The sequence below is a fragment of the Carassius carassius genome, chromosome 42 (genome assembly GCF_963082965.1).
Source record: "Carassius carassius chromosome 42, fCarCar2.1, whole genome shotgun sequence".
Taxonomy (NCBI): Eukaryota; Metazoa; Chordata; class Actinopteri; order Cypriniformes; family Cyprinidae; genus Carassius; species Carassius carassius.
This window is the reverse complement of record NC_081796.1, coordinates 3348263-3359667: the sequence shown is the minus strand read 5'-3', so window position 1 is coordinate 3359667 and position 11405 is coordinate 3348263. Positions and strand designations below refer to the sequence as shown.

At 38.1% G+C, this 11405-nt stretch overlaps 1 protein-coding gene across 1 annotated transcript; it reads left to right on the top strand.

The window, feature by feature from the left end:
* The first annotated feature begins 6197 nt into the window (after positions 1-6197).
* LOC132124225 (neuritin-like) lies at positions 6198-10873 on the top strand. The gene is made up of 3 exons (XM_059535145.1): positions 6198-6614; positions 9117-9261; positions 10613-10873. Exons 1-3 carry the CDS (start codon positions 6560-6562, stop codon positions 10839-10841), a joined length of 429 nt encoding a protein of 142 aa, XP_059391128.1. The 5' UTR covers positions 6198-6559; the 3' UTR covers positions 10842-10873.
* The last annotated feature ends 532 nt before the right edge of the window (positions 10874-11405 follow it).

Genomic DNA, 11405 nt, shown 5'->3' with positions numbered 1-11405 from the left:
TAGCAGGCTTATAGGTGCGCACAAGCAGGGGGAATGAACCGTTAATAGTTTGTGCTATACGCTCCCATGTCTGCTTCTTGTCCCTTGCTGTGAATTTTCCTTTAAGAATGGCCTTGTGTTCATCCACTAACTGGGCTAACAGTAAACACTGTTCCTCTGTCCAGTTTGGCTTTCTCGCCCTTCTTGGTTTAGATTCCATGTTTGATACATTAAAACCAACATGCAAACCGCCACTTAAATAGGACATCAATCACTGTAATTGGAAAGAGTGGAAAATTTTTTTATCATTCTAAGCCAATCAAATACCTTAAAGGAAATTAAAAGCATGGTTAATAAAAAAGTGATTTATATACACACATATAATGTATGTGTGTGTGTGTGTGTGTGTGAACAGTCAAATAGGAAAAATACACATGTAAATTCAACGTGAGAATTAGAATAGAACCTATACTTAAAATCACTCTTTTTTTCCTTCTTGGACAACCAACCAATCACAGTCTTCACAAGATTGTGTCATACATAGCAACGGGGTCAACACTAAGATGAAAGTTTTTGTCTTTTCCTTACTCAGAGCTGCTCTCAGATCGGTCCTGAATCGCTCTTAAACTAAGACTCCTACGTAAAAGTTTTTAAGATAGATTAAGAGTTTTTTTGTGAGAGGATTCTTAGAATCTTTATGAATACGGGCCCTGGCTTGTAAGGGATTAGGACATCATGTCAAAGTGTAATGCCATTTGCAACCCGTTTTATTTCTATAATCTTATGCATTTCCCAGTGAAATAGAAAGGTCTCCTGACCATGGAGTTGCTAGCGCCATCTTCTAATGGAAAGAATTAAATTAAAGCGCAGGTGTTTTTTCTGGGCCAAGGCTCATTTAAAATGGACTGTGGCAAAGTGGAAGACTGTTCTGTGGTCAGACAAATCAAAATTTGAAGTTCTTTTTGGAAAACTGGGACACCATGTCATCCGGACTAAAGATGACAAGGACAACCCAAGTTGTTATCAGTGCTCAGTTCAGAAGCATCTCTGATGGTATGGGGTTGCATGAGTGTGTGTGGCATGGGCAGCTTACACATCTGGAAAGACACCATCAATGCTGAAAGGTATATCCAAGTTCTAGAACAACATATGCTCCCATCCAGACGTCATCTCTTTCAGGGAAGACCTTGCATCTTCTAACATGACAATGCCAGGCCACATACTGCATCAAATACAACATCATGGCTGCGTAGAAGAAGGATCCGGATACTGAAATGGCCAGCCTGCAGTCCAGATCTTTCACCCATAGAAAACATTTGGTGCATCATAAAGAGGAAGATGCGTCAAAGAAGACCTAGGACAGTTGAGCAACTAGAAGCCTGTATTAGTCAAGAATGGGACAACATTCCTATTCCTGAACTTGAGTAACTTGTCTCCTCAGTCCCCAGACATTTGCAGACTGTTATAAAAAGAAGAGGGGATGCCACACAGTGGTAAACATGGCCTCGTCCCAACTTTTTTGAGATGTGTTGATGCCATGAAATTTTTAATCAATTTATTTTTCCCTTAAAATGATACATTTTCTCAGTTTAAATATTGGATATGTCACCTATGTTCTATTCTGAACAAAATATTGAAATTTGAAACTTCCACATCATTGCATTCTGTTTTTATTCACAACTTGTACAGTGTCCCAACTTTTTTGGAATCAGGTTTGTAAATAAATAAGTTTAATCATTTAATCGCTGAGAATAAGAATTTTGTTGTTTGTTTGATTCTAATTATATAATAAGAAATATCAAAAATGCAGATCCACTATGTGTGAGATGACAAAAAAAAATTAAAAATAATAAATATATTAGAATAAAATAAACATTGCATTGTGTTAATTAATTATTAAATGACTCAGTAATTATCATTAAAGCCAGACTTCTAGCATTAGTGACCTTTAATTTGGAGCAAAATAAACCAGAGGAGTGACTTTGCGTCTCACATCTGATTGGTCCAACTTCAGTTTGAGATCTCTAACCCAGAACATAACCTGCCCCGGAGCAGGTTAGTCATGGAGTGTAAGTTACTATATCACTGTCGGGAGATAGCGGTCGACGGCTGCAACAGTTTTAAATTGCAGCTTTTTGAGACCAGTTTTCCCACGACTGTGTTATGTGTGGTGGTATATATCGACCTCCAAAGTACAATAAGAATTTTATCCAGGATTTTGCAGAATTTGTGGCGGCAATTGCATTGAAATATGATCGTTGTTTAATTATTGGTGATTTTAACATACATGTGTGCTGCGAATCAAAACCTTTGGTTAAAGATGTTCTTTCTTTCAGAACCCTGGTTAAATGACACTACCCGCTCTCTCAGACGTGCCTCCAGAGTAGCTGTGAGAAAGTGGAAAAGAGATAAACTTAAAATCTCGTTTGAAATGATGCAGGACGCATTATGTAAATACCAGAGGTCAACCACTCTATTCTTTTATCTAGACTTGAACACTGTGTCGGCATTAAGGGCATAGCCCTTTAAATGGTTTCAATCATATTTGACAGACTTGTCATATTTGACAAGTTTTTCTGTTCACCTTGGTGAATTTTCGTCATCTGCCCACCCTCTTTTTTGTGGCGTCCCTCAAGGGTCAGTATTGGGCCCTATGTTGTTTTCTTTGTATATGCTGCCCTTGGGGTATATTTTTAGAAAGCACAATATCACTTTTCACTGTTATGCAGATGATGTACAGATTTATTTGCCTGTCAAAACTAATGACAAAGCTTCGTTTCTGTCATTACTGAATTGCCTGAAATATTTAAAAATATGGTTGGATCAGAACTTTCTTTGTCTTAATGAAAATAAGACTGAGATTGTTGTGTTTGGTCGTCCTGGGGATTTAAGTACTTGTGTAGATGCACTTGGTAATTTAGGGTTATATGTTCGACCATTTACCAATAATCTTGGTGTGATTTTTGATAGTGCTTTTAAATTTGAAAAACAGATTAGTTCTGTTGTAAAAGCCAGTTTTTTTCAACTAAGACTGTTGGCTAAAGTCAAGCCCTACCTGCGACGTAAGGAGTTTAAAAGTGTAATGCATGCTTTTATAACATCTAGACTAGACTACTGTAACTCTTTATATGTTGGTCTGGATAAATCATCTCTTCAACGCTTACAGTTAGTCCAAAATGCAGCAGCTCGGCTTTTGACTCGGACTAAAAAGTATGAGCACATTACCCCTGTCCTAGATTCACTACACTGGCTTCCTGTCCGCTTCAGGATTTATTTCAAGATTTTATTGTTTGTTTTTAAGATTTTAAATGGGTTGGCGCCTGCGTATTTATCAGAGCTTTTACATGTCCATGCCCCCATTAAAGCATTGAGGTCATCCAATCAGGTGCTCCTCAGTGTTCCAAGAACTAGGTTAAAAAATAAAGGTGACCGGGCTTTTTCAGTGGTGGCACCTAATTTGTGGAATAGTTTACCTGTGCACATAAGAACTGCTCAGACTGTTGGAATTTTTAAGTCATTTCTTAAGACACACTTGTATTCCTTGGCTTTTATATCAAGCTGAGCTGTGACATTGGGATGTTTTTACTGTATTTGTCTTATTTGTGTTTGACTCTCTATTTTTCTTTTCTAGACATTGTTAAGCACTTTGGTCAACCATGATTGTTTTTAAATGTGCTATATAAATAAATTGAACTGAACTGAACTACTATGGCAATGAATGCCGCTAAAAGCCAAGCCACTTACATGGTACCTATTGGTGCAAACTAACCTGAAACTTACCTGGCTAGCCAGCTAATCTATCTTAATGGTACAGGCCCCAGGGAACCTCAAATCTGGCCCGCAAGATCCACTTTCCAGCAGAGTTTAGCTCTAACCTTAATCAAACACATCTGAGCATGCTAATTAATGTCTTCAGGATCATTACAAAATCACAGGTACTCTAGGTGAGTTTGATCAGGGTTGGAGCTAAACTCCGCAGCGGATTTGCACTCCAGGGCAAGATTTGAGGAAACCTGTGGTAGTCTATGTGTGTTGGAACTATATTCGCAGTTGTAGCTAGAAGGGATATAGCTACAGGAAACCAACAATAAATATTATTTTCTACCAAGTGGATTGCATTTTTAATAAAGTCTACAAATACCCCAACCCTAAACCTACCCTTACTGTAATGCAGATACATTAAATATCGTTGTTTAGCATGAGAAAAAGGACGCGATATTGATGTGCGCATGCGCAGTAAACCCAGGTAGGAAAGTCTGAGGGGTAGGATAAAATGTCAGGATACCAGCCCTCGGGGAATTGAGTTTAACACAAATATATTTTAAGAGACAAAAATATATTTTAAGGGTCAAGATATTTTATAAAAAATATGAAGACAAGCTATTTTTAATCTTAGGAATAGCATGCAACAAGTAATCACACCTTACAAAAACAGCTAAGAGTCTATTTAAATCTTGCTGATTTTAATCTGTTAGAAAACAGTGAGCTTCGTTTCTTGAACCTAATGAAGCACAGAATTGTTTTACTTAATTCTTGTCATTCAGATAATTCCAGAATGAATCCCCTGTTTTCACAAAAGAAAGGAAAACTGCTGACGCAAACGGTGCCTTACCTCATTCACTCCACTCCCTCCATGTGAATGAAACACAGTTTAGACAGCCTCCACTGCATCAGGGCTGCTGGAATACCCCCTTCTCTCTCTTTCTGTGTCTGCTGCTTTCCCCAAGCCCTCCCCGCACCCACCTGGATGAGTCACCACGGAAAACCTCTCAAACTACGGAGTAGGACGGCGACAAACATATTAGCTACACAGGGATTCCCTATGGCTGCTTTCATTAAACCCCTCTCATTCAAGAGTTTTCGACATTCCTCCAAGACTGGCTTTCACATATTATTGGTATCAGCCAAAATAACTTGCTTTTCTGATTAAAGAGAGCACATAACCTAGATATATTATACTTCTTGTTGCACGGCTCCGCCACAAGATGGAGACAAAACATGAAAAAAGAAAACTGCCATAGTTTGGACTCCTATAGCATTCTCTATAAATTAAATCCATGCTATTGAATCCCTTCCTGCATTGCAACACTATGCAGGCTTTTTTTTTCAGTTATGCAACTGCTAATTTTTCTCGAAAGGTTTAACGCACGAATTTGCACAAATCATAATGCTCATCCTACATTTACGTGACAGGCTACTTTTAGTTTGAAAGCTTTGCTGATAACAAATAGTCTGCCATTAATTTTATATAATATTGAGTAGTAAAACTCATCCATACTGTCAATGAAAAAAAAAGTCCTCAGGGCATCAGTCCCCTGGGTTCTGTATAGTCTGGACGCTAAATGAACTGTCAGGGGACCTAATTACTCAGCAGCAAGGAGCACACGGTTTCTGCTCACTGCTCGGATTCTCCTTCAGCTAGAATGCCCTAGGTAACTTTTTAGTATTCTCCTCCTGCAGTCAGTGTTTTAGAAAAAAAAATAAAAAAAATAAAAATATTGGTGTGCATCAGTACTCGGTGCTCATTGGTTGACAACAAATTCCGCTGACGTCAGCGACGTAATATACATTTTTCTCCTAATATCACACCACATGTATTGTACATTTTTCATAGAGCATAATTCATAATTTTCAGTAGCACAAAATGCAACCTGGCATTTTTTTTCAGTAATAGGCTACTGAGGCATTATATTCCTGAGCCAATATATAATTTTCACGATTCACACACACACAAAAAATAATAATAATAATTAATCATCGAAATCATCGACATACTGCAGTTTGCTTCGTTTATACCTCAAATCACCTCAGACAGACATTGATAACCTGGAGTTATTTATTCATAAAAAGAACCAACCATCAGTAACGATCAGTTCTGCACTAATAAGACTCAAAATAAAATATGGGCACTGCATTCATCAAACTGTGCACAGCGCAGGGTCACATTTCCATAAATTATCAGATAAAGCCATAATTTAGGCATACTACATGCATCTTATACACAATACATCACAGCCATCTCATGAAGAGGGAGCCGTTTTAACAAACCTCTGCCAACTTTAACTTCCAGCCACATGCATCAAGATTCCTGCATGTTTCAGTCTTGGCACCCTGGAGCAATGAAGTCTGCACGTGTATCCATATATGGGTCACGGGTCCACGTGTAACTTTCACTGCGTGAGGGTGGATAGGTGAGACCACCCGGAGAGCAGATATATGCGGACATCTCCGCGATCCCTGAAATGCCAGTAAAGTGCGAGAGGGGGAGAAGGGGGCCAGCCCGGTCTAGCAAATGAGAAAATAGAGAAGTGGGGAGTCCGACGGTGAATTTTACGTCAGGCTTGAGACGTGGGCGTGAAGAAGGGAGAGAAAAAAAAAACACGAGGCATCACCGCCTTCTCTTAACGGGGTGCACCATTTCACTGCACCGCGCCGCGCCGACAACGGAACAAATCACAAAGAGTTTCTGATTAGATGCGTGAACTAAACAGCGATGTCCGACGCTCAGATCTGGCAATCTTTTCCCCTAACAACTATATAAAATTGGCATATATACTCCAATGGTTTTACTGGACGTAGAATGGGATTAACTTTGTCTGGAAGATATATTTCATTGTTTCTTGCTGTTCAAATAGGTAAGTCGATTATTTCTGTCGTTTATTTTGGGATGGGCTGATTTTTCCTTTTTAAACTCGTTTTAATCTTGTATAGATGCATATAACTTAACACTTATAATTCATAGTTAAGGCTATTTGAAGCCCGTAAAGGTATAATTTTGTTGGTTATATGTTTGTAGAGTGTAGGCTTTGTTTGTGGATATTTTAATAGCTTACCGTCCCGACTGCGATTTAAAGGCTTGCAACTATTAGATCTGTGTCTTGACTAAGACAACAGTAATATTCTTTAAAGTCTTTTAAATGTATAACAGTCGGGTAATATTGCATTGCATCTCCATTCAATGTTGGAGAATGTTCCGAAAAATAAAGCCCCGCAAATCTTATTGGAGCAAGTTGGTGAAAGTGTGGGACCGCCCGATCCTCCCCGTAATAAATTATTTATAGCCTACTAATATTAAAAAATAAGACGAAACGGCAAATGTTCATTAAAACGATTGCATTAACAGATTTTGCTTGCAAATGTTTTATAGCCAACATGAATCATCCGTTTTATATGGTCCCATGTGTCCCTTAAGGCAATAACCACAAAATATAGCTAATTTAGCTACTTATAATTTAGCTAAAAATTGGTTTTAAATTTTTTTTTTTTTAGAATATATACAAAAGATACCAGGTCTTGTTCCTGTAATATTGTGTTTTGAAAGGGATTTTTTTTTGTATTTATTTTATTTTTTTGTGCTGCAATGTAAAGTGCATCTCGTGCATCAAGATTAAATCAGTAATGTTAGCGATGAATTGTGGTTGCTCGTGAAAAAGCTGGTGCCGTTGAATTTAATTAATTTGCCATAAACCCCCTCATGACTTCACTGAACAGATTTTGCGGTGCTAGGTTGACACCGGTACCGCTGACAGGGTCTAGTAAAGTGGTCGTGACCACAAGTAGGCTACAGTATGATAGGTGAGTCTATATTAGATGCTCAGTTGTTTCTAAATATAGATCATCGCGCCTACAACGAAAAACCATTTTAAAAATTCACCGTTTGTTCGCAGTGTTGTCTTGTGCGACTGTTAATTCCAGAACAGAAAATAAAGGCAGGGAGGATTGAAATGTATTTTAAATATGAAAGCACACATCCCATTAATGCACGGCATTCCACAGCGAGCTGCATGAGCATCTTTGTATTTCGCATCCTCATATCCGCCATGTTGAGGTCTGAATATTTCAATTATTTTAATAAAAATGCACGAAAGAGGTTATAGAGAGTATAAACCAAGGTATCGCATTTACGGATTTATTTTCACTCGGTATGATCTGTTGGGGCGAAATGGATAGGACTATAATGTTCATCGTAAAGGGCGATCTGTCCGTGAAATCACAGTTATAGCGAGATAATTCGTTATGTAAGCCGTAGAGGTGCGGCATTAACACCTTTAATCATCTGTTTCAGGAAATTATACAATAATTGAATCATTTTATCAGTTCAGTATTTTGTGTCATTGCTGGATGCGATATTTATTTATTCTGTGGGTGATAAAGAATGCAAGGAATGACTGTTCCAGCTAGCATTTATTGCATCAACTAAGGACTTTTAATGATTTACGAATAAAAGATACATAACAACAGTCATGATTGCATCTATATTTTATGTTTCGACTTTTATTTAGCGTATAATGCTTGCAGAATAGAATACATGAATACATATAACGAATATAAAATAATGTAGGCACCTATGCATAATGTATGGACAAATATACAGTATATAACATAATTCATGTAATATAAAGTAGGAAGGCTGGACATGTACCGCATAAAATACAACAGAGAGATGTAGACTAGCATACACTGCATAAAGGATCATATAGCAGGAAATGCGTATAATATAGGGCTAGAGTAGGCTTTATATCGACGCAGGGTATGTTCTGCATATAATTCATGCAAAGCATTTGATATAATGTAAAGACAATTCTGAGCTTTACAATGTGGTGTGTAACAGGGCGTAAGCGTCTTGCCCATGTGGTTTATGGGTAGAGGCCCGGCCTGATTTGAACAGTGAAACAACTTAATTCGAGAGATCTCGCTATTTAACCTGTAGAAGCCACAGGAGTTTAAGGATCGTTAAGAAAAGGGATCTGGTCAACTGGTCTTGTTGCAACTGCTAGTGACCTCCCAGTCCATCATCGAGTCCCAAATGAAGAGGGGAGGAAGAGCATGTGTCCAAAATAGTCTCATTTTCTCTAATAGATCTGTCAGAGAAAAGAGACTCTACAAATCACTGAGAATGAAAATCTCACTTTACACAAGCCCACACACCCCCACCCTCATCATGTAAACCATTACATCATCTTTTGTCCACGCGCCACCCTCATGCTCAACACACACGTTATTGTGTGCAAGTGTTTTATGCCTTATTTATTAGAACCGGAATAATTAAATAAGACGAGCGAATAAAAGAGAGTGCAACTAGCTGTTAGAAGAAAAAGAAGAAAAAAGATGATTCATGCTAATTTCTCGTTTTCCAGCCTATTTGCTGCAGGCGGTTCGAGCAGCGGGGAAATGTGAAACAGTGTTCAAAGGTTTCTCCGACTGTCTGCTTCATCTGGGAGATAGCATGGCCAACTATCCACAGGAGCTGGACGAGAAGGAAAACCTTCAGACCATCTGCACGTAAGGGAAACATGCATACACACAACAGATGAAATATACGTGTGTGAGAGATAGGGAGGGGGAGAGAGAAGCAGCGAGAGGAGCCAGATGGCACAGGGGCCCCTTGTTTAATTCGACAGCTCCATGAGCAGAAATAGAGCCGTGCAGGCAGTGCGCACTATTCACATTTCACCAGGTAATTACAATTAGATAAACCATCTCTACACGCCAAGGCCAAAGATCAACATCCATAATTGGATCAGATCGGGAGGTAATGCACGATTATTGTAAGCGATCCACCCTATAAAATAACGGGTTCTTTTACAGCCCGTACTGAACGGAAAAGTATCTAATTACAGGGACTGAAATTATTATGCCTTTCTTTCACTCTATTTTTTTTTTTTTGTTTTCGAAAATAAGTCTGCCTGCCGCGTTTTTGAACACGCACTAAGACCCGTTTTAAAATTATTATTATTATTATTATTATTTAATAAAATGAGATGCCTGTCTAAGGAGATGTGCACTAAGTGCCCATTTATTTTCCATATACTTTTTTCCATATAGCCTAATATTATTTCATATAATAGGCTATTGTTTCTGCTTGAGTAAAAAGCATTTCCTTTTTAGCATTATATTGGATTTTATGTTTTTGGAGCGGATCTACTTGTGACCATGCGCGTGGTCATTTGTAGATGCAGGGTTTAGAATGTGGGTGAGTGTTCCTGAAACACATTAATAAATGATAGGCTCGAGAGTGGGATAAAGGAAGGGGGTGGGGCGCAGGAGGGGAGTTGTAAGAGAGCGGGAGAGATGGGGAGGGCCCTCGATATCACGTGATACGGAGACTTTCCCTTTGGAGCCGCTTGGGTTTCCCTCGTGCCCCGTCTCCTCCTTCACGTGGCTAAATGAGGACTCATGAATGCTATAAAATGGATCCTATGTTAAAGTTTTAATTATTTTAGAGTTATGATTTGGATACGTGAAAAAAAATTGGAAGTGTTTATTTAATGTTATTTCTGTGGTGTTTAAAATTCAAATGAAAACGGAAGTTTAATGCAGTCAAATAGTTTAAATCCTTTTTTTGTTGAAATAAACGCATAAACCGAAAATATGGCGTTGTTAAACTGAAAGCAAAGCGAATCTCAAAACTGCTTCCCACATAGGCCTATATGATATTTTTTTAAAAGAAGAAGAAAAAATTGAGTTTCATACTTTACAAAATAAATAAATGCATACAAATAAATAAAATAAAAATCTATAAAAACAACAACAGCAATAATGTCAGATGATCGACTTGAATGTGAAGCGTTACTCAACTCAGACATGAGCAATGATTTTTTTTTTCTTTGTGTTTGAAATATTTGATTTGCAGTTACTGGGATGATTTCCATTCATGTGCGACCACTGCTCTGGCAGACTGTCAGGAGGGAGCCACAGATCTGTGGGAGAAGCTGAAAAAAGAGTCCAGAAATCTGGACTTTCGCGGCAGCTTGTTTGAACTGTGTGCGGCTGGGAACGGCGCGAGCCGATCATCGGTTCCGTTCGGCCTAACGCTGATCCTTACGGCACTGTCTGCGCTCGTCACGTGGATGCAGTTTTAACCCACGGAGAGAGAAGAAGAAGAAGAAAAAGACGAAGAAGAAGAAATAAATAAATAAAAGAAGAAAAAAGAAAGAAAGGAGAGGGGAAAGTCCAGATACACCATTAACACAAGAATAAAAAAGAATAATAATTCATGACGATCAAAATTAATCCTCACCCAATGGATTTATAAACCTATTTCATCTGGAGAAAAAGCCTTTTTTTTTTTTTTTTTTTTTTTTTACTTTTTTTTTGCAAGAGACAATGGCTAGAAGAAGTCTTCTGGGAATGCTCAAGCACACTTGCCTGACTCTGGGTCGATATCATGAAATATTTATCAGATATTGAGTTGAAATGACGGCCTGAATTTCTGAAAGGTCCTGGTTAGAAGTGTAGTATTTTATAACATTACCGTCTATTATGAATGAATTATTACTGTAGGCTTTTCACATTTTCAACTGCCATCATGCATATAGCAAGATATTCTCTCATTCGTTTGTTTTATATGCTCTTTGTCAATATTTCGTTTTTCATTTGTCAAATTTATTTTAGTCAAGCCAAGTACATGGATGTTGTGTTAGATT

Coding starts and splice junctions, on each gene's coding strand:
- LOC132124225 (XM_059535145.1), top strand. CDS start 6,560: ATGGGATTAACTTTGTCTGGAAGATATATTTCATTGTTTCTTGCTGTT. Junction 6,615..9,116: donor GTTTCTTGCTGTTCAAATAG/GTAAGTCGATTA, acceptor CTCGTTTTCCAG/CCTATTTGCTGCAGGCGGTT. Junction 9,262..10,612: donor AACCTTCAGACCATCTGCAC/GTAAGGGAAACA, acceptor TTTGATTTGCAG/TTACTGGGATGATTTCCATT.